Raw genomic sequence first — 27,359 nt, 5'->3', positions numbered from 1 at the left:
CTGCCTCTCAGTCCCTCTCTCTCTCTGAATAAATAAATTAAAACAAAACAAAAAAACAAACAAGTTCTTCTTTATAGATGCAGAAGCTGAGGCAGAAATGTGAACCAAGTTTTTCTATCAAACCGAGGTTATTGATTTAAATTGGGGAAAATCCATCTCTCAGAACTCTAGGTTTTTCAGACATGCCTCCTTAGAGGCTGATCCCTGGAGGGAGGGGTACTGCCAAGCAGAGGAGGCTTTTGGTTTCCCCCTCTGCTTTATCCAGCCAGAGCTGCTCTACTTTTTATCTGTTTTATGTTAAACTTCTGTATAAGAATTTTGAAGAGTTTCCTGCTTGAAAACAAAGAAAGGGTCGAAAATTGCTGCATTAGTGATTTGGAAAGTCTACTTGGGAAAGACAGCTATCTGCATGACCAGCCAGATGGTAGGCATCTAATCCTTTGGGCATGCCTTGGTCCTCTGCTGGCACAGCTATTTTGTGCCCAGCAGGAGTTGGTGAGCTGAAATTTTGCAGTTCTATTTCTCTTTTCCTTGACCCCAACATCCCTATTTCCTCTTTTTCCTTTTATCTTTCTCTCTCCTAATATTTCTCGTTGGAAGGAAAAGAATGGTCTTGGTAAGTCATAGAGGCAATAGGTGTGTATATTTTATTTGTGTATATGTTTTTTTTTTTTAAATACACGGATACAGTTAAGATTGGTTCTTTTATCATCAGTTGCTCTAAGTTATCAGTTAAAATGGAACAATAAAGTACTTTGTTGACTGCATGGACTGATCCTTTGAGCCTCTTGTGAATAAGGTTGTTTATGCCAGGAAGTCTTATGCTCAAGATCTGTAATCCAATTCCATGCCCTGCTCACTTCCACTCGCCAGTGGTCTTTCTGAGGACCTGTACCAAGATTCGTTCTCATACCTCTGTTATTCTTCATGCCATGAGAAATTGAATATTTCTTGTAGATTCCTTCACATTCTTGTGCTTCCTTTTTTTAGGCCACATTCTGAATTTATTTTCCTATCTACTAATTTTTTTCAGAATTATTTTAGCTCCCCTTCAAAAGCCATTTGTGACAATCTGGTTGCCATTTTGTTAAAATGGAGAGTATGCTTTCAGTTCATCAGAGTATCAGCTAATACTATGAGAATGTGGCAGGATGTTTTCCCAGTCTCAGTTATTAAGATAGCTACTTTTCCAGTTATCCATTCTGAAAATTCTGAACTCAACTTTACTTATTACTTTTAGTCCTTCTAATCAGATGATAAATCTGATTTAATAAATCTTGATTCTAAATCTTCAAAGACTTTTGCATCTGTTCTTTCCTTTATGCATTTGTTGGTTGAACCCTCTTGACTTTTGCCTGGAGTGAATTATTTTTCCTGTCTTTTTGCTTCCCTTTTCTCTCTTCCTGATATACACGGCTCTAATTGCATAGCTTATTTCTTATAAACTTTTTATTTCAGAACTGAGTCGAAAATCCTTTGGACTGACAATTAAGTTCTGATCTGTTTTTCTAGCTTTATCTTCCATTATTGCTCATATGCACTTAACACGACTCCACAATTTCCTAATTGTGTTCTCTTGGACAAGTTATTTAACCTCTGGGCTTTTTTTTTTTCCTTTGTTAAACTAGGGGAATGGACCAGATCAGTGGTTAGAAATCTGCAGTGAATTAATGTTGAATAATTTGTAAATGATGAGGTTTAAAAAATATATCAAAAATAATAATAAAAAATAAAAAGAATAAAAAATATATTATATCTGGGGTGTACATGTGTTTGTGTGTGTCGGGGGGCACGTGCACATACACACACATGTGGTCCAGAACAAATGGGAAGCAATTAAAAAATGCTGGATTAAAGTGGATCTTTCTGATTTTAACATTGCAATTCTAGTAAGTAACTAGGTGAAAGAATCTCAGTATAGCCCTCAAAACAAATTTTATAACATTAGCGTGTTAATAAAGAGGTCTTAATTTTTTTTTTCTCTTATCTGTGCCAAGGTAGAAGGTCTAATGACTTAGGACTGTGTCTAATTTCATATAACCAGAAAAATTCTGTAAACTAAAATATGAATAAGCTTCAGTAATATTTATGTCATTGTGTGTAGGTAGTGAAGTAGCATAACCCTAGAAAGATGATTTTTTAAAAATTATTTTTATTGAGATGAAATTGAGATATATAGATGATTTTTAATGTAAACAATGGCTACTATTTATTGAGCACCTATTATGGACCACTATTGATTATTTTTCTATCGCACTCCCATGTTTTCCTCTCCCATCTCAGCAAATGGAATTGCCATTGTTGCTATTATTACTTAGGCTAAAAAACCAAGGAGTCATTCTTAATATCTTTCCCTTACACTCTTATTCAAACCATCAGTAGTTGTACACCTGAAACGAATATAATACTGTATATTAACTATACTGGAATTAAAATAAAAAGCTTGGAAAAAAAGACAATCTTAGGTAAAATCATTTATATTATTATGACTGATAATTACCATGAGACCAAATAATGTATTATAACTACATTTTATTTCTTGCATAATTTTCTTGTATTTTGCCTGATTTTTCATTTACTTAGTTATACGTCTACCACTAATTGTTCCCAAGGCTTCAGACATCATATATTGAGGCTATAGAGCATAAAGCTTAAGCATAAAATTCTTTTGTTTTTTTAAAGATGTCATTCATTTATTCATGAGAGACACACAGAGAGAGAAAGGCAGAGACACAGGCTTGGGTCATGATCCCAGGATTCTCAGATCGAGCCCCACATATGGGTCCTTGCTCCATGGGGAGTCTGCTTCTCTTTCTCCCTCTGGCTGATGCTCCCCTTGTTCATTCTCTCTCTGTCAAATAAAAAAAATTAAAAAAATAAGGATTTTTTAAACAAATATTTATTTTATAAATAAAGATTTGAGAGAGAGAGCACAAGTGTGGGGAGGGACAAAAGAAGAGGGGCAAATGAGGAGAGAGAGGGACAAGCAGACTGGAGCATGGACCAGTCTCAGGGCTCACTCTTACAACCCTGAGATCATGATCTGAGCTGAATTGCACTCAACCAACTGAGCCACCCAGGCACTCTGCTATCATTTTTTTTTTAAAGATTTTATTTATTCATTCATAGAGACACAGAGAAAGAGAGGCAGACAGGCAGAGGGAGAAGCAGGCTCCATGCAGGGAGCCCGACGTGGGACTTGATCCCGGGTCTCCAGGATCATGCCCTGGGCTGCAGGCGGCACTAAACCGCTGGCACCGGGGCTGCCCCTGCTGTCATTTTTCTACCCATTTCTTTCTAGACCTTACGCCTTCCTTTCTTTTCTCTCTCTTTTTAAAATTTGTCATAAATGTGTATTATAATATCTTTTATTTTTATTTATTTTATTTTTAAAAAAGATTTTGTTTATTCATGAGTGGCACAGAGAAAGAGAGAGGCAGAGACACAGGCAAAGGGAAAAAGCAGGCCCCATGCAGGGAGTCTGATGTGGTAATTGATTCGGGACTCCAGGATCACGCCCTGGGCCAAAGGCAGGCGCCAAATCGCTGAGCCACCCAGGCGTCCCTATATTATCTTTTAAAATCTTTTTTAACTGATTTAAATCCTGGGGTCTTGGGATTTTATTTATTCATGAGAGACACAGAAAAAGAGACAGAGACATAGGCAGAGGGAGAAGGAGGCTCGCTGTGGGGAGCCTGATGCAGGACTCTATCCCAGGACCCCGAGATCATGCCCTGAGCCAAAGGCAGATACTCAACCACTGAGCCACCCAGGTGCCCCGAAAAATCCTGTTTTTGATGGGGATTTCATTAAATATGTAGATTGTTTCGGAGACCCAAGATTTTCTTATATAGATATTGGAAGGGAAATAATTTAAGAGGGCTGAATCCTTAGTGTCCACACTGGAAAGTCAGTAGAAGGTGAGAAATAGCAGCATAATCAGTAGATAGCTAGAACTATGATGATAAATAGAAGACACAGCTGAAAGAGTTAAGAGTGGTTCCCTTTGGGGAATAGGATTCAGCAGTGATATGGCAGGCCAGGGGACTGTTTTTTTCCATTATATACTTATTTGAAGCTATGTAAATGTATATTTGATAAAAACTAAGGACACTATTGCAATTATCTAGAGAAAGCTGATGATGGCTTGGACTGTGTGGTAGCAATGAAGGTAGAGAGAAATAGTTGGGTTCTGGATATCTCTGGGTATTTTCTTAGTAGAGGCAATGAGATTTCCTAATGGATTTGGTGTAGGGTATTGGTACAAGGGAAGGAGTCAAGGATGACTTTTTTTTAAAAGGGCTTTATTTATTCATGAGAGACACACCGAGAGAGGCAGAGACAGAAGCAGGCTCCGTGCAGGAAGCCCGATGTGGGACTTGATCCTGGGACCCCAGGATTACACCCTGAGCCAAAGGCAGACACTCAACTGCTGAGCCACCCAGGGATGCCTCAAGGATGAGGCTTCTGAAATGAACAACTGGGAGAATTAAATTGCCAGTAACTGCATTGGAGAAGCCTGAATAGGGGACAGGTTTTGGCGATAGGAAATCAGGGGTTATCAAATTGGCAGTTGGATAAACAGGTCTAGAATTCAGAGGAGAGGTTCAAGATAGTTGTGTCTCTTAGTAGTTAGGGGATCTTTGGCAAATTATGTAACTTCTATAACCTCAATTTTCTCATCAATGAAGTAGAGTAACAATAGTACTGCTATACCATGTTGATCAGAGAATTAGAGATAAAGAACTTACCACAGTGCAAGGCACTAAATGTTGATTATTATATTTGATTATTGTTATTACTGTAGTCATAACTATCTGATGCATCATATATTGAGGCTATAGAGCATAAAGCTTAAGAGTTAAGAATCCAGTTTGACTCTGCATTTGCAAGTTGTGTGACTTTGGGCAAGCCACTTAGTCTTTTCTCAATTTTCTTATTTGTAAAATGGAGATAATAATAGTGTCTATAACATGATGTTTTCATAGGATTAAATGAGGTAATACCTGTAAAGTACTTATTATACTTACTTGTTATGCATAGTAAGTGCTTAGTAAGTGTAATCCATCATTATCATTATTTGTCCATGAACTCCTTGAAGAAGGGACCATCATCTTTATTTCTCTAGCACCTACTGAGTTCCCTTTGCCTATCACTGTACTTAGTTTATACATAACAGGTGGTAAAAAGTTTTTAAGTGTTCTGTTTATAGAGAGCACAAACCTTGCACACATTCATTTTCTTGACATGCTTTTTTTTTTTTTGAAGATTTTATTTATTTATTTGACAGAACAAGCGAGTGAGCTTGCACAAGTAAAGCAGAGCGTCAGGCAGAGGGAGAGGAAGAAGCAGGCTACCCAGCAGAAAGCCTGATATGGGGCTCGATCCCAGGACCCCAGGATCACGACCTGAGCAGTTGCTTAACCAACTGAGCACCCGGGCATCCCAACACATGCTTTTTAGATTGAATTGTTCTCTTTCCTCCATATATTTCTTCTACTTTGGGAGAGAGTGAAGAAATAAATAGTGTGAGAGTGCTTCAGAAGTATGCTCACATAAATCGAAGTTTGTGTTTATTTATTTTTTTAATAAATTTATTTTTTATTGGTGTTCAATTTGTCAACAAGAGTAAACATTTCTTTTTTTTAATATGTTATTTACTTATTCATGAGAGACAGAAAGAGAGAGAGAGAGAGAGACAGAGAGAGAGAGAGAGACAGGCTCCATGCAGGGAGCCCAACGTGAGGCTCGATCCCGGGTCTCCAGGATCAGGCCCTGGGCTGAAGGCTGTGCTAAACCGCTGAGCCACCTGGGCTGCCCGAAGTTTGTGTTTATATTTTGCTACTTGGGTGTTAGTTTGAGTCATCTTAGAATAAAGGACACATTTGGGAAGGAGGAAGCATTTTCAGTGCTTGGCGAGACAATCTGGATACTTGGATTTGTGGGTATTAGTTCTCTTCTGAACTTCCCAGATTAAAAAATCAAAACATTTTGGGAACATATATGTATTAATAGTTCTGCCTTTGCCAGAAGATTTGGTATTTTGCTGTTTGCATGTCAGTTTTGAGCAAGGTGGTTTAAGATTTTCTGTGAAGTAAAATATTTAAAGAATGAGTTTAATTATCAGTCTCAGTTTACTTTCAGTTGTTATTTAAGATAGAGAATATTTGTTTTCTCTCAGAAATCTAGGATTTTAAAAATCTATTAAACTGCTTTAAGGGGCGCCTGGGTGGCTCAACTGGTTAAGTGTCTGCCTTCGGCTCAGGCCCTGGGATTGAGCCCGACATCAGGCTCCTTGCTCAGCGGGGAGTCAGCCTGTCCCTCTCTTTCAGCCCCACCCCACCGCTGTCCTCTCTCTTTCTCTCTCCCCCTCTCAAATAAATAAATAAGTAAAATCTTTTTAAAAAAACAACTAGTTTCATATTTATAAACAAGCAGATCTTTTAATTTTTAAAATATTTGTACTGTTTCACTAGAAAAAAGTAGAATAGACCATAATTTTCATTGGTCCTCTTGTTATTATATGTAGTATTATTTACATGATCTAAGTGATGGCCGAGCAATGTTTATTTGCCTTTAGCTATCTTAAAATCGGACTATAAAACTGTGGACAGAAAAGAGAACGCCAGACTGAACCAGCCCTGTTTGGTGTCACCTGATGTGAGGCTTTGGTGGTTAATATCTGTTCAGCTGAGTTTTCTTTGGGTTCTCATAGCTAGGACCTAGCACAACCAGTTTTCCATGATGTAATACCTCTAAAACACGTTTGAACTGCAGCAAGCTTTACCAAAAGATATTACTGCTTTTTTTATGGGTCTAGATTCATAGCTCTTTTGGGACTTGAGATCTGAGGCATTGCCCTTTCTTCTCCTTTTTGGTTATTGGTAATTTTTTCTGGTCCAAGAGAGTGGTGGTAACTTTGCTTTATTTGGGAGTAGAATGCAATGTTTGCTACTGCTACTGCTAAAATGAACTGCTGTTCATTTTAGTGCCGCATATTAAAGCTTAGTGGAATCTGGTGGGATATGTTGTAGGGCCTTTCAATTATGGGAGGAAATCAGATAAAAATATAACAAAACTCCTGGAAAAATTTTTTAAAGAAAAGTAAACCAGTATAAGTAGATTTCACATGTAGGCATTTTAGAAAGCATATTAATATAAAAATCCTACTCACATTTTAATATTATATTACAGGTTTATTTCAGACCTCTTATTGTATTTACCATAACTTTGGAGCCAGACATTTTTTCTGGAAAACCAGTACAGGTCAGAAGAACTCCTGCAACATGGATGCTGCCTATTGCTCAAAGCTAGCAGTAGAAAGGTTTGTAAAACAAACTAGTTAAATTTTCATTGATTTACAGATAGGTAGTTATTTTTTATGAATAAAAAATAAGTTATTATTTTTAAAGATTTATTTATTTTAGAGAGAGAGCATATGGGGAGGAGGAGCAGAAGGAGAGAGTCTCAGGCAGACTCTCTGCTGTGTGTGGAGCCCCATATGCAGGGCTCAGTCCCACAACCCTGAGATCACAACCTGAGCCAAAACCAAGAGTTGGTTGCTTAACCTGCTGTGCCACTCAGGCGCCCCAAAAATGAAGTTATTATTGAACCACTGGTCCTTTTTCTTCCATACCCATTGTCACAGAACAAAACATAGCTTTTGGAGCCAACAGATCCAGATTCCAGTACTTCTCCAACCTTTGTCAAATCATTAAATGCTCTGAACCTCACTTTCCTAGAGAATAAAATGAGGGTAATTTAATCTCAGATGATACATATAAAACACTTAGCACAGTTTCTATGTGTATTATAGGTTAGCAACAAGTAGTAGTTTTCTGGACAGCTTTGATATAATAACCACAGAATTCTTACTAGGTCCTATTATGTAATATCGAACAGGTCCAAAACTAACAGCAGTGTCAGTGTTTTGTGTGTGTGTGTGTGTGTGTGTTTTTCCAGAGTGAGAACAACTAGATGTGTTTTATTTATTATTATTTTTTTATTTATGATAGTCACACAGAGAGAGAGAGAGAGAGGCAGAGACACAGGCAGAGGTAGAAGCAGGCTCCATGCACTGGGAGCCCGACGTGGGATTCGATCCCGGGTCTCCAGGATCGCGCCCTGGGCCAAAGGCAGGCACTAAACCGCTGTGCCACCCAGGGATCCCCTAGATGTGTTTTAGATTGCTGTCACACCTCTCCCTCTTCTCTTTCAGTAATAAACTTTTGAAGAGGGATAGTATTTAAACCTTAATGTTTAACCCTGAGAACCGAACTGTGAGCTCAATAAATATTTGACTGAGTGAAGGTAAATGCTCCCACGGAACATAATAATGTTGTTTTCCTTATGCTTTGTTATTTTATTTTATTTTTTTAGTTTTTCTTTCTTTATTTTAGACACAGCAGAGCAAGGGGCAGAGGGAAAGGAAGAGAGAGAATCCCAAGCAGACTCCACACTGCCCAGGACTTGACATGGGGCTCGATCTCACAACCTTAAGACCATAACTTAAACCAAAATCTGGAGTTGGATGCCTAACTGACTGAGCCACCCAACCATCCCTCCTTGTGCTTGTTTAGAAGGAGCCAAAGCCCAAAGTCTATCCTAGATCTATAAATATTATAACATAAGATTATGTCATTTTTTTATTATGTATCATTAGTTTTCTATGGCTGCCATAACAAATTACCTAGTGGCTTAAGACAACACAAATTCATTATCTTACAGTTCTATAGGTCAGAAGTCTGATGTGGGTCTTACTGGGCTAACATCAAGGTATTGAGAAGGGCTCTTCCTGGGGGCTCTAGGGAAGAATCTGTTTCCTTACTTTTCTACATTTCTAGTGGCTGCTTGTATTCCTTGGCTTGTAGCTCCTTCCATGCTCAAAGCCACCAGAGATGAGCTGATTCTTTTTCACATTATATCCCTCTAATACTAACTTTTTGGCCTCCCTCTTCTACCTTTGGAGACCACTGTGATAACACTGCAAGTGTACTTGATAATCCAGGATAATCACCCTGTTTTAAAGTCAACTGATTAGCAAGCTTAATTCTGTCTGCAATTTTAATCAATTCCCTTGCCATATAGCATAACATAACAAATTCACAGGTTTTGGGGTTTATAACATGGACATCTTGGACATCTTCTATCATACCATCCCATTAGGAAAACAATTGAGCGGGATCCCTGGGTGGCGCAGTGGTTTGGCGCCTGCCTTTGGCCCAGGGCGCGATCCTGGAGACCCGGGGTGGAATCCCACGTCGGGCTCCCGGTGCATGGAGCCTGCTTCTCCCTCTGCCTGTGTCTCTGCCTCTCTCTCTCTCTCTCTCTCTCTCTCTGTGTGTGACTATCATAAATTAAAAAAAAAAAAAAAAAAAAAAAAAACAATTGAGCATATCCCCAGGTGCTATTATTAACCCATATTAAATATTACTAAAACTCATTTTCTCTTTTTTGTGTAAAAATAATATAGGTAAAAATTCTAATTTTCTTCCCATACTTTAGTGGATAATCTTGCTCATTCTCCATTTTGGAGACTGCTGGATAACTATGAACAAGGCAGTGTTTTAGGTATATATACAGACAAAACTACATGATATATTTATTCCAGGAGGACTAATTACTGTAATAAACAACACAAAATCTTATTTATTTAAAAGCTTGATTTGTTTCTTTCTCTCCTTCCTTCCTTCCTTCCTTCCTTCCTTCCTTCCTTCCTTCCTTCCTTCCTTCCTTTCCCTCTGTCTCTCTCTGTCTCTGTCTCTCTCTCAAGTTTTTAAGTAATCTCTACACCTAAAATGGAACTTGAACTCATAACCCCAAGATCAAGAGTCACATGCTCCACCAACCAATCCAGGCAGGTATCCCTTAAAGGCATTTTTTTTATTAATGTCCTAGTTCAATGCATGTTACTGAGTAGAGGTAGAAGGGGAGCTTTTTTTTTTTTTTTTAAACCTAGGATCGGGCCTCAGAGTCCTTCACTGGATCTTCTGTATCTGCTGACAGATGAAGGAAGAAAGTGTGGAGGATAGGGTTCAGGTTTTTATGGAACAGGCCTAGAAATGACATAATCATTTCTATCCCTATACCACTGTCCAGAACTCAGTATTATTATCTTAACCAATGGCTGTAGACACTGGGAAATGTCATTTACTTAAGGAAGAAGAGGGAAGCAATTTAGTGAATAAATAACCATTCTCTTCCACACATAAGATCCCTGCCCTCAAGAACCCTCTAATTTAGTGGAAGAAGCAGACATAGATAAAACTTGATGTGGAAGGCACATCAAGTTTTTTAATTTATAATATTATAAATGTTATAATAGAGTTTTATTTTTTTTAAAGATTTTATTTATTCATGAAGACACAGAGAGAGGGAGAGAGAGAGAGAGAGGCAGAGACACAGGAGGAGGTTTGGCTCAGGTTGTGATCTCAGGGTCCTGGGATTGAGCCCCACCTCAGGCTCTCTCCTGGGCAGGTAGTCTGCTTCTCCCTCTTACTCTCCTTCTGTGCTCTCCCTCTCTGTCCCTCCTCTCTCTCTCTCTCAAATAAATCTGGGGAAAAAAAGAGAAAGACTAGGGAAATATTTGAAATTATGTCTCTGAGATAGAATTTATTCTCAAAGGGCTGTTTTAACAATCAAATGACTTGCTACATGGCAGTGCTGGGCACACTAATTGGTATATAAATGTTGGGTGCTATTGTTGTTATTGTTATTCTTTGGAGATGTTGTTGCACTGAGTTTTCAAGAGTAGATCGACCTTTGAAAAGTGGATTCCAGATGGACTCATTCTAGCAACAATATGGAAGTAGGAGATGTCCTAAAGGACATTTTTAGAAGTAGCAAGTTATATAACTAAAACATAAAGAATGTAGGTGGATGTAAATAGGAGATAAAGTAAGAGAGGTGTGGGTCAGATCATTCACATTCTTGAATAACATCCTAAGGAATTTGGACTTTGATCAGGAGCTATAAGCTGACTCAAAAAATTTGAATTGCCAGTATCTTCTTTTTTTTTTTTTTTTTAATTTTTTTTTTTTTAATTTATTTATGATAGTCACAGAGAGAGAGAGAGGCAGAGACATAGGCAGAGGGAGAAGCAGGCTCCATGCACCCGGAGCCCGATGTGGGATTCGATCCCGGGTTTCCAGGATCGCGCCCTGGGCCAAAGGCAGGCGCCAAACCGCTGCGCCACCCAGGGATCCCAAATTGCCAGTATCTTCTTAATGAAAAGTATTGTGTCTTCATTTTTTAGTCCTTTTTATAACTATAGAGAGAGGTAACATAACATTGTGATTAAGAGCACAGAACCCACCATTTCGGTTTGATGCCTGGCTCTGCCACTTATTATCTATACGACTTTGGGCAGGTTACTTTATTTCTCAGAGCCTAAGTTTCTTTCTTTCTTTTTTTTTTTTTTTTAAGATTTTATTTATTTATTCATGAGAGACACACACAGAGAGAGAGAGAGAGAGGCAGAGACATAGGCAGAGGGAGAAGCAGGCTCCATGCAGGGAGCCTGATGTGGGATTCGATCCGGGAACTCCAGGATCATGCCCTGGGCCGAAGGCAGGCACCAAACTGCTGAGCCACCCAGGGATCCCAGAGCCTAAGTTTCTTTATCAATATGATTGGGAGGATAAAAGTATTACTTCATTAGATTATTATGGGGATTAAATGAATATAATATAAAAACAATGCCTGCATAGTAAGTGTTCTTTAAGAGTCAGTCAGTTGCTATCATAATCATATAATCATTACCAGTGCCTGGCACATAGTAGGCATTCAGTAATTTTTGAGTGGTCAGAATTGTGTTTTAAATTTACCCAGCAAGTATTATATACTGTCATATGACAGGCAAGAGAATTCATTTCATTTCACAAAACATAGTTAAAGGTAGGAAATGGGGCAGCCCCGGTGGCCCAGTGGTTTAGCGCTGCCTTCAGCCCAGGGTATGATCCTGAAGGTGTGGGATTGGGTCCCACGTCAGGCTCCCTGCATGGAGCCTGCTTCTCCCTCTGCCTGTGTCTCTGCCTCTCACTCTCTCTGTGTCTGTCATGAATAAATCAATAAAATCTTTAATTTAAAAAAAGGTAGGAAATGATGCCAGGTAGGAGAGTAGTGTAGATGGAGTGCTTTGGTAGTTCAGAAGGATGCTAGTTCAGAAGTACTTCTACTTGGAGCTATATTTGTTTTGTGGGAAAGGAAGTATATGAACTGGGCTTTGAGGGGCATTGTAGAAATGAAGGGAAGGAGCATTCTAGGCAGTGGGAATAGCCTGAGAAAAATCAAAGGATGTATAAAAGCATGATAATGACACTTTATGGAAAATAGTAAATCATGCTATAGGAAAGACTAAGGCAAATTAAGTTTCTGGTCAAAGTCTAGTATACCAGTAGTATCAGAGTTGTTTCCTCTTATGGTCTTACTGAGTGGGTGATCAGCTGTCTTTTATCTAGACTGAGCCTTCTTGCTCAGTGTATGGTCCATGGACCTATCAGCATCAGCTGGGAGCTTATTAGAAATTCAGACTCTCAGCCCCCTACTGCCCCGACCTATAGATGAGAACCTGCAATTCCCAGGTGGTTTGTTTGCACATTAAAATTTAGGAAGTACTTGTCTAAAAAACAAAAACAGCTCTTCCTACTTCTTTTTTTTTTTTCTTCTTCCTACTTCTAAAGATGAGTGTCTGTATAGTACGAAACTGAAAATAATAAATTTCAGTAATCACTTGGTGTCAAACACATGCATTAACAAAATGCTTTGTTGGGCTGCCTGGGTCGCTCAACAGTTGAGCATCCTGCCTTTGGCTTAGGACGTGATCCTGGGGTCTGGAATCAAGTCCCACATCAGGCTCCTTGTGGGGAGCCTGTTTTTCCTTCTGCCTATGTCTCTCCCTCTGTTTCTGTCTCTCATGAATAAATAAATAAAATCTTAAAAAAAAAAACAAACCCAAAACCAAACCAAACAAAAAGTGCTTTTTTATCCTGAGCTAAGTACTTCTAGCTGGCATGATTTTGGTTGGTGGTAGTGGGGAGTAAGAATCATTCAGAATGGGCAGCCCAGGTGGCTCAGCGGTTTAGTGCCTGCCTTTGGCCTAGGGCCTGATCCTGGAGACCTGGGATGAATTTCCCATGTTAGGCTCCCTGCATGGAGCCTGCTTCTCCCTCCTGTGTCTCTGCCGCTCTCTATCTCTGTCTCTCATGAATGAATAAATAAAATCTTAAAAAGTCATTCAGAATGTAATTTTTTTTTAGGTCTGGTCTCATACCAAAAAAGATTTGAGGCTTCATCTACAACTTAGATTTTATTTATTTATTTTATGTTATTTATTTATTTTACAACTTAGATTTTAATATAATTAGCAATTTCAGTGAAAACTTACGGTTGATATTAAATATTTTTCTAGGCAAATATTTTTCTGTTAAGGAGAGTAATATTTCCCTTTTAATTTTAATTTTTATTATTTTTTAATATTTCCCTTTTAAAGTATATTCTTTTTATAGCAACTGGAATGATAAACTCTGCTCAAACTCTTCTTACAATATAAAGCTAATGCCTGTCTTAGTTTGCAAGCTCTGTGACACTATTTTGGATGTGGTGGGTGGTAGAAAGGAAATGAGGTTGAGGAGGCCAGTCAGAAAAGTCACACATAGAGGTAGAGTTGTGCGATACCACTGTGATGTGGTGATATGAGTTGGGGGTGGGGAGGAAGGCAGGCAGAAAATTGTCACATGAAGCCAGTGCCTGCCTAAATGTGCTGGCTGTAACATCTCTGTGGATGATGTGGTCATAGTGAATGGTGGGTCTGGGAGGCGAGGGCGGAAGCCAGGATGTATCACACCCAAACCAAGCCTTCAGCTTCTAAGGGACCCATGACTTTAAAATGCAGCCATTGTTTTGCCAGGAGAATCCTACTGAGTACCTTCTATATAAATACTTGATTAAATAAAATAATAAGTCCTGGCTTTCCAGCTTTAACCTGCCTTTAACTGTTCTTTTTAGAAAATGAATTTACATTGTGAAGTTAATTTGGTGATTATTGCTTTTGCATAATCACCAAACTTGCAGAAGTGTTCTGTTTAGCATTTTAAGTGCAAAGTAAAATCATCAACACTTTTGGAAGTGTTATGTTTAGGGAATCCCTGGGTGGCTCAGAGCGGTTTGACGCCTGCCTTTGGCCCAGGCATCCCGGAGTCCTGGGATCGAGTCCGAGTCCCGCATCGGGCTCCCGACATGGAGCCTGCTTATCCCTCCTCCTGTGTCTCTGCCTCTCTCTCTCTCTCTCTCTCTCTCTCTCTCTCTGTCTATCATAAATACATAAATAAATCTTTAAAAAAAAAGTGTTATGTTTAGCATCTTATGTGCAAAGCACTGTATCAGGCACTGTATATAGAAACAAATGAAAAGAGATCTGTATTTTTTAAAAAGATTTTATTTATTTACACACACACACAGGCAGAGACACAGACAGAGGGAGAAGCAGGCTTCTTGCAGGGAGCCTGATGCATGACTTGATCCCTGGACAAGGATCACGCCCTGAGCCTAAGGCAGTTGCTCAACTGCTGAGCCACCCAGGTGACCCGAGATCTGTATTCTTGAAAACCTTTCTTATTTTTTTAAAAATTTTATTTATTTATTCATGAGAGACACAGAGAGGCAGAGGGAGAAGCAGGCTCCATCCAGGGAGCCTGACATGGGACTTGATCCTGGGTCCCCAGGATCACACCCTGGGCTGAAGGCGGCGCCAAGGCACCAAATTGCAGAGCCACCCAGGCTGCCCGAAAACCTTTCTTATATTCCAGCCTGGAAAAGGAGAAAATGTTAGAAATGTTAAAAGTAGAAGAAGAATAGGTAACATATATTAGTACTTGTTATGTTCCAGGAGCTCAAGCTATGTCATATCATCTTCACAATGACCATATGGGTTAGGTAATAGTAATACTTCATTTTGCATGTGAAGAAACTAAAATACGGAGAGATTATCATGAAGGGGCAGAGCCAGGATTCAAATACAAGCAGTCTGACTCCAGACCTGGACCATCTCAGTTACGCTTATGAACAATCTTTCAACGCAGGGTGAAATGTGCATAGCAGTACTCTTGGAGGGAGGAGAAGAGAGGATTAATGCTAGCTAAAGATATCCAGATAAAATCGAGGAGATGAAATTTTAGCTGATCCTGGAAGGATGATTTTCAGTAAAATGAAATAAAGTCTTCCTACTCAGAGGAGAGCTTGAGCTTGAGTTTGTAGGTCATAAAAATCATTCATGCCATTCAACAAACCTTTACTGAGAGCTTGCTTACTATGTGCCAAATACTATACTAGATACTAGAAATGCAAGAATAAATAAAACTCTGAATCCTTCATAGTAAGGAAGTTACAAAAGAGTTATATGGGCAGAAGGCCGATTATAATGAGTTTAAGAATGAATGAAGGTTAAAGAAATAAAGATAGTGAATGTAACCTATCAACCAAACCTATTAAAGTTTGGTAACAAGTGAAAACAGTGAATTAGTATCCTATTTTAGGGAAGGGCAAGAGAAGCATTTTTTAAGATGGGGGAAATTTAAGAATATTTGTAGGAAAGAGCCAGAGGAGATGGAGAGATGGGCAAAGAATAAGGCTCGTGGAAAATTATGAGGATCCAAAGATGCTCCATGAGTTGGAGCAGATCAAGTTTTAAATACTGTGGTAAGGAATTTCAACATTATTCTATTGGCAGAAGGGAGTCATTGAAGCTTTATGAAGAAGGTAATGACATACTGTGTGTTTTAAAAGGTGACCCAAAAGCCATGTAAGGGATGGCATAATTTAGGATCATTAATAATGATAAATTAAAAGTCACTAAGTTTTATTTGAACATGGACTAGACATTGCTAAACACTGTAACTGAACTATCATATTTAATCCTCCTAACAAGCTTCTAAGATGGTGTTATTTTCAGGTCTATTTTTGAAGCTGAGGATATTGAGATTTATAAATACTAAGTAACTTGCTTAAGTTCCTCTATATGGGAATGGATAGGCCGCTTTGCTCTAGTGCAAGGATCAGCAAACTTTTTCTGTAAAGGACTAAACAGTAAATATTCTGGTCTTTGAAAGTCTTATAGTCTCATCTACGGCCATACCACCCTAAACCCATCTCGTCTGGAGGTCTTATAGTCTCTATTGCAACTAAGCTGCCATAGACAATAACGTGACTGTGTTCCAATAAAAGATTATTAAAAAGAATAGTGGGAGGATCCCTGGGTGGCGCAGTGGTTTAGCACCTGCCTTTGGCCCAGGGCGCGATCCTGGAGACCCGGGATCGAATCCCACATTGGGCTCCCGATGCATGGAGCTTGCTTCTTCCTCTACCTGTGTCTCTGCCTCTCTCTCTCTTTCTCTGTGACTATCATAAATAATGAAAAAAAAAAATTAAAAAAATAAAAAATAAAAAGAATAGTGGGCCATAGTTAGTCCACCCTTGGTAGGGCCTGTTCTAGTTTGGAAAGCCATACATAATAAAGAAAGAAATGTAGCTTATCATATTTTGCTTTATCTTTTTTTGCTTTGGTGGGATAATGGGAATAGAATTTTTCTTAGGTAGGGATACCATTTAATCTCAAGAGAAGCATCCTTTCTATAAGAGGCTCACTAGAAACAGCTATTTATGCATGCAGTTTAGCCACATTCTGCAAAATACCCACTTAACTTTTTTTTTCCACTTAGCTTTTATTACAATTACCTTCTAACAGAATGAACCCTAGAATGAAAGTTCTGTGAGAGCAGGGACTTTGTTTTATTCACTGTCCTGTCCCTAAAGCCTTGCACACAATAAATAATTGTTTACTTGCAACAATGTGGATGAAACTAGAGTATGTTACGCTAAGCAAAATAAGTCAGCCAGAGAAAGGCACATATCATATGATTTCACTCATATGTGGAATATAAGAAACAAAACAGATGAACATAAGGGAAGGAAAAATAGGGATCCCTGGGTGGCGCAGCAGTTTAGCGCCTGCCTTTGGCCTAGGGCGCGATCCTGGAGACCCGGGATCGAATCCCACGTCGGGCTCCCGGTGCATGGAGCCTGCTCCTCCCTCTGCCTGTGTCTCTGCCTCTCTCTCTCTCTCTCTGTTGTGTGACTATCATAAAAAAAAAAAGGGGGGGGGGAGGAAAAATACAATAAGATAAAAACAGAGAAGGAAGGACACCTGGGTTGCTCAGTGGTTGAATGCCTGCCTTCGGCTCAGAGCATAGTCCTGGAGTCCCAGGATCGAGTGCCGCATTGGGCTTCCTGCATGGAGTCTGCTTCTCCCTCTGCCTATATCTCTGCCTCTCTCTTTCTGTGTCTCTTATGAATAAGTAAATAAATAAAATCTTAAAAAAAAAAAAAAAGCAGAGAAGGAAGCAAACCATAGAGACTGTTAACTATAGAGAACAAACTTAGGATTGGGAGGGGCAGTGGGTTGGGGGGTAGGCTTAAATGGGTGATGGGCATTATTAGGAGGGCACTTGTTGGGATGAACACTAGATGTTATATGTAAGTAATAAATCACTAAATTCTACTTCTGAAACCAGTACTACACTATATGTTAACTAACTTAAATTTAAATTAAAAAATAAAAAATAAATTAATAATTGTTTAATAAATGAATGGCATTCTGATTCTCATAATTCCAATAACCAAGGAGTTTATTTAGAGAAGATATTTCATTTAATTTTTTAAAGATTTTATTTATTTGATACAAGCAGAGGGAGAAGCAGAGGGAGAGGGAGAAGCAGACTCCTCACTGAGCAGTTAGCTTGATACGGGGCTCTATCCCAGGACCGCAAGATCATTGGCCTGAGCTGAAAGCAGATACTTAACCAATTGAGCCACCCAGGTGCTCCAAGAGTGACCCATTTTAAAGATACCTGTACAACTACAACTCCCTCAGATTAACTGTTTTCTCATTCATCTTGTCCAGATTTTCTCTACTCTAGTATAGCTTGCTTTCTTTCCTCTCCTCTCCTCTCCCCTCCCCTCCCCTCCCCTCTTCAGATTTATTTATTCTTTATTTAATAATCTTCCCTTCCCCCTTCCCCTTCCCAAGAGACACACAGAGAGAGAGAGAGAGAGAGAGAGACAGAGACAGAGACACAGGCACTGGGAGAAGCAGGCTCCATGCAGGAGAGCCCAATGAGGGACTGGATCCCAGGTCTCCAGGATCACACCCTGGGCTGAGGGGGCACTAAACTGCTGAGCCCCCCGGGCTGCCCTTTTTTTTTTTTTTTTTAAGTGACAGAGCGTATAAGTGGGGGAAGAACAGAGGGAGAGGGAGAAGCAGACTCTCCACTGAGCAGGGAGCCGGACGTGGGGCTCCATCCCAGGACTCTGGGATCATGACCTGAGCCAAAGGCAGACATTTAACAGACTGAGCACCCAGGTGTCCCCAGCTTCTTCTTTTTTACCCAAGTTTCTGACGTTAACTGACACCTTCAGATGCTGTTTCTCCATGGGTTATAGAGACAGTGCCATGCTAGCCAGAAACAGTGTTCCAGATTCAGTCTTTCAGCGCCCTGTATTACTTATGTTCATTATTTGTTAGACTTTTACCTGCCCCACATTCCTCCCCCTCCCCCTCTTCCATATTAGGTAGTGATTTTCATAGTAAACTGACAGATGAATGAAGTTAAATGTCCCACTTTTCCAAGGCAGGGAGTGGAATGAAGAGGAGACTGTACACATAGAAACAAGCTTTTCAGGGTGCCTGGTTGGCTCAGTTGGTGGAGCATGCGACTTGATCATGGGGTCATGAGTTCAAGCCCCATATAGGTGTAGAGATTATTTAAAAATAAAGTCTTCAAAAAAAAAAAAAAAAAAAGAAACAAGCTTTTCTGCTCAGGCACCTTGCTACCAAATTAGATTCTTAACTAGTCCACATTTAGGTTATAATTATGATAATTGCTTTTTTTTTTTTTTAACTCTTGCTGTATACCAGTCACAGTGCTATGAACTTTACATTTATTATTTCATTTATTATTTTCCAACAACCTTATGTTGTGGACAATGTTATCCTATTTTACAGAGAGGAAAACTAATGCTTGCCTAGTAAAGTGGAAGTGCGATTTGAACCCCTAGCCTCTAACTTCAGAGGCTTTTAACTCTTTTACCAATTTGCTTCCCATTTATTCCCAAGCCACAGGTAAGTTTCGACTAGTCTTTGGCACCTACATCCTATTTTCAGTACTGCCTAGATCTTTCCTTGGGTGCTTTCCTTTCTCAAGTTCCCACCAAACCTCTGGATGTACTTAGAGGAAACTAGTAGTCCAGAAACTACCTCTTGGAGAAACTCTGAAATTTCTACATTTGTAATTTTGTTTGAAGTGACATGTCTTTAAAACTCTACTGTGATATGACAGCCAACCAGGTGTTCTCCTTCAGTTCCTTTTCACTCAACAATTGTTTACTGCATGTGCATACTGTTTGCTGTATGCACATACTATTGGGTGCTGTGAGCACAAGGAAGACTATGACCTATACTCTGCCTACATGGAATTTAATAGTTTTTCCAGCCTTGTCACTGCTTTGCCTTACTCCCACTTATAGTCAAGTCTCCCCCTTTCTTTGCCCTTCTAAACTAGAGCTTACTTGAAACTTGAGGGCATTGGTGTTTTCTTTTAAGATTTATTTATTTATTTGAGAGATAAAGAGAGAGCTTACATGAGTGGGAAGAGGGGTGGCGGGAGGGAGAGAATCTCAAGCAGAGTCCCCACTGAGCATGGAGTCTGACCCTGGGCTCCCTCTCACAGCCCTGAGACCATGATCTGAACTGAAATCAAGAGTCAGACACTGGGATGCCTGGGTGGCTCAGTGGTTTAGTGCCTGCCTTTGGCCCAGGGCGCGATCCTGGAGACCCCGGATCAAGTCCCACGTCAGGCTCCCTGCATGGAGCCTGCTTCTTCCTCTGCCTGTGTCTCTGCCTCTCTCTCTCTCTCTCCCTCTGTCTCTCAAGAATAAATAAATAAAATCTAAAAAAAAAAAAAAAGAGTCAGACACTTAACCAACTGAGCCACCTAGGTACTTCTTGAGGGAATTGTTAATGAGACTTCCTTCTTGGCAACCCAAACCCAATTGTCACTGGCTTTGTGACATTTATCTTCTCCCACTTTTGATCATCATCATTTATTTATGGTTTTTATTTAAAAAATTTTTTGTATAAATATAACCTATTGGTTTTTTTTTAAAAAATTTTTTAAATTTTTATTTATGACAGTCACACAGAGAGAGAGAGAGAGAGAGAGAGAGAGAGAGGCAGAGACACAGGCAGAGGGAGAAGCAGGCTCCATGCACCGGGAGCCCGACGTGGGACTCGATCCCGGGTCTCCAGGATCGCGCCCTGGGCCAAAGGCAGGCGCCAAACCGCTGCGCCACCCAGGGTTCCTTAACCTATTGGTTGAAAGAAAAACTTCAAATATAAGTGTGTACACTAAAAAATAAAATTACCCCTTCCTTACCCCATCAGTACCACTTGGTGTTTTTTTCTTCTTTTTTGTTTTATAGCTTTCTTGAGATTTAATCGACATACAATAAACTACACATATTTAAAACATTTTGACATGTGTATACATACCCATGAAATCATTGCCATGAGGTAGTGAACATATCCATCTGTCCTCAAAATTTCCTCCCTCTCCTCTGTACCCCCAGAAACCCCCCTCTCTCAGGCAACTATCAGTCTACTTTTTATCACTATGGATTCATTTTACTTTATAGATTTTTATGGAATGATACAGTAGGTACTTTTTTGGGGTCCAGATTTTTCACTCAACATAATTATTTTGAGATTTATCCGCTCTTGCATATATCACTGGTTCATTCCCTTTTTAAAAAATTTTTTTTATTTATTTATGACAGTCACACAGAGAGAGAGAGAGGCAGAGACACAGGCAGAGGGAGAAGCAGGCTCCATGCACCGGGAGCCCGACGTGGGATTCGATCCCGGGTCTCCAGGATCATGCCCTGGGCCAAAGGCAGGCACCAAACCGCTGCGCCACCCAGGGATCCTGGTTCATTCCCTTTTATAGCTGAGTAGTAGTTTATTGTATGGATATCATAATTTGTTTTATTCCTTCAACTGCTGATGAGTATTTTTGTACAAGTTTTGTGTTGACATATACTTTCACCTCTTTTGGGTTAAATACCTAGGAATAGACTAGCTGGATCAAGGTACATGTTTATTTAAGAAACTATCTCAGTGTCTTCCAAAGTGATGTGCCATTTCATATTCCCACCAGTAATGCATGACTATTCCAGCTGCTCTTTATTTTTACCAGCATTTGGTACTGAAAGTCTTTAATTTTAGATATTCTATTAGGTGTATAGTATGTCTTGTGTTTTTTAAAAATTATTTATTTATTTATTTTTGTTTAAAGATTTTATTTATTTACTCATGAGACACACAGAGAGAAAGGCAGAGACACAGGCAGATGGAGAAACAGGCTCTATGCAGGGCGCCTGATGTGGGACTTGATCCTGAGACTCCAGGACATGCCCTGAGCCAAAGGCAGATCTTAACTATGGAGCCACCCAGGTGTTTCTGTTTTTTATTTTTATTTATTTTTAAGATTTTATTTATTTACTCATGAGAGACACAGAGAGAGAGAGGGAGGCAGAGACACAGGCAGAGGGAGAAGCAGGCTCCATGCAGGGAGCCCGATGTGGGACTCGATCCCGGGACTCCAGGATAATGCCCTGGGCCAAAGGCAGGCACTAAACTGCTGAGCCACACAGGGGTCCCTGCATTTCTGTTTTTTAAATTGAGGTATCACTGTATTTTGAAAGATTAAAAAAAAATCTAAACATTTTTTGTTTAAATTTTAAACAAATGTTTAAATAAAAAAAATTTTAAACAAATGTTTAAATAAAAAAATCTAAACATTTTGGTGGTTCAGTCAGTTGAGCAGACTTGATTTGGCTTGGGTCGTGATCTCCAGATTGTGGGATCAAGCACTCCGTGTGGAGAGTCTGCTTGAGATTCTCTCTCTCCCCTTCTCCCTCTGCCCATCCTTCCTCTGAGATAAATAAATCTTAAAAAAAAAATCTAAACATGAATTCTTTCTTAGATATATGCACTGCAATCTATGACTTGTCTTTTCATTCTTTTAATGTGTCTTAAGAGATTTTGATTTTAAGAATCCAATTAATCAGTTTTTAATTTTATAGATTATGCTTTGGTATCATGTCTAAGAAACCTTTGCTTAATAGAAGGTCACAGAGATTTTTGCTCTACTGAATTGCCTTTGTTACCTACCTTTGTAGAAAATCAGTCATGCATTGTATTCATTTCCTGGGACTGCCTAACGAAGCACCATAAATTTGTGGCTTTAAACAATTTAAATTTATTCTCTCATGGTTCTGAAGTCTGAAATCAAAGTATTGTTAGGCAACGCTTCCTCTGGAGGCTGTAGGGGAGAATCCTCTCTTGTTAATTCTGGCTTTTGGTGACTCCAGACATTCTTTGGTTTATGGCAGCATAACTCCTATCTCTGCCTCTGTGTTTACCTGGTCTTCACCCCAGATACTTCTCAACTGACTTCCCCTCTTCTTTTTTCTCTTATTAAATTGAAGTATAGTTGATATTACAAAATTATATCAGTTTCAGGTGTACAACATAGCGATTCAACATTTATATATATTACGAAGTGCTTATCATAAGTTAGTCATCATTTGTCACCATGCAAAATTATTACAATATTATTGACTATATTTTCTGTTTTGTACTTTACATCCCTATGATTTATTTATAACTGGAAATTTGTACCTCTTAATCCCCTTCACCTGTTTCTCCCATCTCTGCCAACCCCCCCTCCCAAGCAACCACCAATTTGTTTTCTGTATTTATGAATCTGTTTTTGTTTTGCTTTGTTTTGTAGATTCCACATATAAATGATATATTATTATTATTAGTGCTTCTAGACATTTTCTGTTAATATACAAACTTTTTTTTATACAAATGGGATTTGTAGCTCACTGTTTTTGTTTAACAGTACAATTTGGATATCTTCCCATATCAGTGCATAAAGAAGATCTACTCTGTTCTTTAAAAAAAAAAAAAAAGATTTTATTTATTTATTCATGAGAGACAGAGAGAGAGAGAGAGAGGCAGAGACATAGGAAAATGGAGAAGCAGGCTCCATGCAAGGAGCCCGACATGGGACTCCATCCCGGGACTCCAGGATCACACCCTAGGCCAAACGCAGGCGCTAAACTGCTGAGCTACCCAGGGATCTCTTACTCTGTTCTTTTTTAATGGCTATATAGTATTCCAGTCTATGAGTATACCATCAATATTTAACTAGTATTTTATTGGTGGATATTTAGATATACAGTGATGAAGTAGATGTTCTTTTATATGTAACCAAATTGAGTATATTTGTAACATACATTCTGAGAAGTGGAATTGTTGGAGCGCTTAAAATTTTTGCTAGATATAATCAATTGCCCTTTGAAAAAGTTGTGCCAAGAACTTAACAGTGTTTCCTGTTCCTGTTTTCTCACCTTCTGGACAACACTGAGCATGATTGATCATAAATTTTGTTCATTTGATAGATTTAAAAAGAAATATCTTCTTGTTTTAATGTGTATTTCCTTAGTTATGAGTGAATTAGAGCATATTTTGATTTTTTATTAGACATTTTACTTATTTTTCTGTGAATTATATACTTTTTTTTTTTTTTTAAGATTTTATTTATTTGAGAGAGCAAGCATGAGTAGGGGTGAGGGGCAGATGGAGAGGGAGAAGCAGATTCCCTGGTATCATGACCTGAGCTGAAAGAGATACTTAACTGACTGAGCCACCCAGGAACCCCCTGCTTATTTTTCCATTGGGCTCTCTCTCTCTCTCTCTCTCTCTCTCTCTCTCTCTCTTTACGTATTTGGAAGAGTTCTTTTAATGTTAAGAAGTTAGTCCTTTATCTTCCAGCAAATGTGTGCTTCCCCCACCTGCTCCTGTATAGTTGGTAGTTTGTAAATTACACACCTTCAGCTTGGGTGGTCCAACCTACTTACTTTCTAGATGAAGAAACTGAACTTCAAATAAGGCTTCAAATAAGGCTAGTGTGTCTCTCTCTCTTTTTTTTTTTTTTTTATGAGCATGTAGTCAGATAGTAGTGAAGCTGAAACCAGCATCAAGTTTCCACTTCCAGTTAGGTGCTTTGGTTCCTTTTCCCATATACCATGCTATTTTTTTTAAATTTTATTTATTTACTTATGAGAGACACACAGAGAGAGAGGCAGAGACACAGGCAGAGGGAGAAGTAGGCTCCCTGCCAGGAGCCTGAAGCGGGACTCGATTCCAGATCCTGGGACCACACCCTGAGCGGAAGGCAGACACCCAACCGCTGACCCACCCAGGCGTCCCATACCATGCTATTTTTAAGGCTTACTCCTTTCTCTCCTCCACAGTTGCTTTTTTTTTTTTTAAAAAAAAAGATTTTATTTATTCATGAGAGACACAGAGAAAGAGAGAGACAGGGACACAGGCAGAGAGAAGCAGGCTCCATGCAAGGAGCCTGATACAGGACTCGATCCTGGGTCCCAAGGGTCACACCCTGGGCTGAATGCGGCACTAAGCCACTGAGCCACCCAGGCTGCCCCCACAGTTGCTTTTTACCACTAGATCTTGCTACAACCAGATGTCTCATGTAAACCTAGAAATTTACCAGCCTGGTTATCAAAGTTAGGCCACAGGGTTGTACAGGAACGCGGGAGACTTCACAGGTATTGGATTGGTTTTTAATGCACGAGTAACTAAACTAGTTTCTCAATATGTCAATTATGTTCTTTTCATTTGTTTAAAAAATGTGTTTTATTTCATAGGTTCATGGGTGTGTGTGTACATCAAGGACAGTTGCATGCACTCACAGAGGTAAGATTGAAGTAAGCATATTGAAGTGGCTTCTTTGCCTTAGTATCAGCATTTTTGGTTCCATAGTAATTGTTACTTGTGTATGTTAGCAAAATGTGTATGCATTTACATTTATGCAAAAATGGCAGTGTTAACGATACTTTCTTCTCTTATCTGGGGACAACGGCCATTATCTCTAAATACTCTTGGAGTCCTTTATAATACTTCGTGAGTACTCTGAGATTATGAGTGCCCAAATATTATATTGACTCTTGCTGCCTGAATGACCTAAGGGATGGCGTCACTTGGCTGCAGACTCATGGCAACAAATTCCCAGACTACCCATAAACGTTTGCTGTCCTGATCTAGAATTCCACTCACTGTTCTATTGTCCTGATTGGTCTTATTACTCCTTGGAATCAGTTTACCTTTCCAATCTCATTTCATTTTCAGCCTCTTCTAGGCAGTTAATATGTGAGAGTCACTATTTAGCCTCTGAGGATCAGAGAATCCTCTCTAGAACAAAGGCTTCCTAAATTCAGGTACTGAGCTATTAGCTTCAGAATTTGCTTGGATACTTCTTAGAAACACAAGTTCCTGGAATCTTCTAGGTTTAGTAGGTCTTCATAAGACCCATATATATTCTTAAAAGCTCCTCAAATTATTCAGGTGAGCATCTAGATTTGAGAATCTGTGTTCTAGGATATATTCATAATCCTCCTTGGGAATTAAGTACCAAAATACAAAGTGAAGAAACTTGGGAAGGTAAATTTTTTTAAACGAAGATTTTGTTTTTTTTTTTAATTCAGGAAAGATGCAGAGAGAGAGAGGCAGACACATAGGCAGAGGGAGAAGCAGGCTTCCTCGGGAAGCCTGATGCAGAAGCAGAACTTGATCCCAGGACCCCAGGACAACCACTGAGCCACCCAGGTGCCCTGGAAGGAAAATTGTTTAACAGAATTTGTTAGTATTGGTTTCCTCTGGCTTGGTGCCTGGTATTAGTCCTTAATATCTGATGAAGTAAGGCATCCTATCTTATATGGAAGGCCAAGGAAGGCAGAATAATGAGGTGGTAAAGAGCATGGGCCTTGATGTCTTGATTGCTAAGGTTTGAATTTCTGTCTCAGTATTGTCATCTGTAAAATGGGAATAATAATAAAATATCTGCCCCAGGGAGTCTAGATAGAGAAGACCAGTGTCTGAGCCCTAGAGTATTTCAATTTTAAAAATCTGAGAAGGGCATTTTGAGAGGGAATAGCTAGTAAGTTAGGAAGAAAACGAGAGTATTTTGGCCTAGAATGGAAAAGAAGGAGTTTCAAGGAGGAGGGAGTAAGTAACTGTGGCAGATCTTGCTGATAAAATGATGACCTCTCAGGGATTTTGTGAAGAGGAAATGTAAAATGCTTATTTAGCACAGTGCCTGGCATATAGTAACTGATTAATACGTTTTAACTATTACAGCTTTAAAAAAAAAAGATTTTATTTATTCATTCATGAGCAACACAGAGAGAACGGCAGAGACATAGGCAGAGGGAGAGACAGCCTCTCCGCAAGGAGCCTGATGCGGAACTTGATCCTGGACCCCAGGATCATGCTCTGAGCTGAAAGCAGATGCTTAACCGCTGAGCCATCCAGGCGTCCCATACAGCTTTATTTTTAACATTGACTGGTCCTTCTGAACTCCTTGAATTCTCAATCTTTTTCATTTGGTACTTAATACTGTTGTTCAGGTACTGCTGTTAATGTTATTAAAAATTTTTTTAAACTTTTTATTGAAGTATGACATAACAGAAAAAGCACACATATGAAATATGTACGGCTCACTAAATTTTTACAAATGAACACACCCATTACCAGGATTCCAGATCAAAAAACATATTCTGTGTATTTCTTTTCTCAGAAGTGAGTATATAGATTTTTCAAAGACAAAACTCTCGGGACACCTGGGTGGCTCAGTGGTTGAGCATCTGTCTTTGTCAGGTCGTGAGGCTAGGGTCCTGGGGTTGAGTCCTGCATCAGGGTCCCCACAGGGAGCCTGCTTCCCCCTCTGCCTGTGTCTCTGCCTCTCTGTTTGTCTCTCATGAATAAATAAATCTTTAAAAAAAAAAAAAAGAGAGAGAGAAAACTCTCTCCTCTCAAGCCTTCTATCTGCCAGAGCTCTGCCACTAAAAATCATTAAAGTATTTGTTGTACTTCCTGTTTATATCATTGTTCTCTGTAATGTGAGTTTACTGGAAGGGCTTGCTTGTATGTTGGTTTTGCTGACAAAGAAGAACATGCTTTAAAATCTGTGATCAGGGCAGCCCGGGTGGCTCAGCGGTTTAGTGCCACCTTCCGCCCAATGCCTGATCCTGGAGACCCGGGATCGAGTCCCACATCAGGCTCCCTGCATGGAGCCTGCTTCTCCCTCTGCCTGTGTCTCTACCTCTCTCTCTCTCTCTCTCTCTGTCTCATGAATAAATAAATAAAATATTTTTAAAAATAA

At 39.4% G+C, this 27,359-nt stretch overlaps 1 protein-coding gene across 6 annotated transcripts in view; it reads left to right on the top strand.

The window, feature by feature from the left end:
- The window catches only part of TESK2 (testis associated actin remodelling kinase 2), a 144,266-nt gene that overhangs the window by 80,180 nt on the left and 36,727 nt on the right, over positions 1-27,359 (top strand). For 4 of the 6 annotated variants that reach the window (XM_041738221.1, XM_041738219.1, XM_041738218.1 and 1 more), the window contains one exon: positions 24,847-24,895. In XM_041738221.1, the coding sequence (XP_041594155.1) occupies positions 24,847-24,895 (49 nt within the window). Of the gene's footprint in view, positions 1-7,194; positions 7,325-24,846; positions 24,896-27,359 lie in introns of all 6 variants that reach the window. The other 2 variants (XM_041738223.1, XM_041738222.1) reach the window with 1 other exon arrangement.

Source organism: Vulpes lagopus, chromosome 23, assembly GCF_018345385.1.
Source record: "Vulpes lagopus strain Blue_001 chromosome 23, ASM1834538v1, whole genome shotgun sequence".
Lineage (NCBI taxonomy): Eukaryota > Metazoa > Chordata > Mammalia > Carnivora > Canidae > Vulpes > Vulpes lagopus.
Note: the sequence above shows the minus strand (reverse complement) of the source record. Positions and strands in the feature narration are given on the sequence as shown.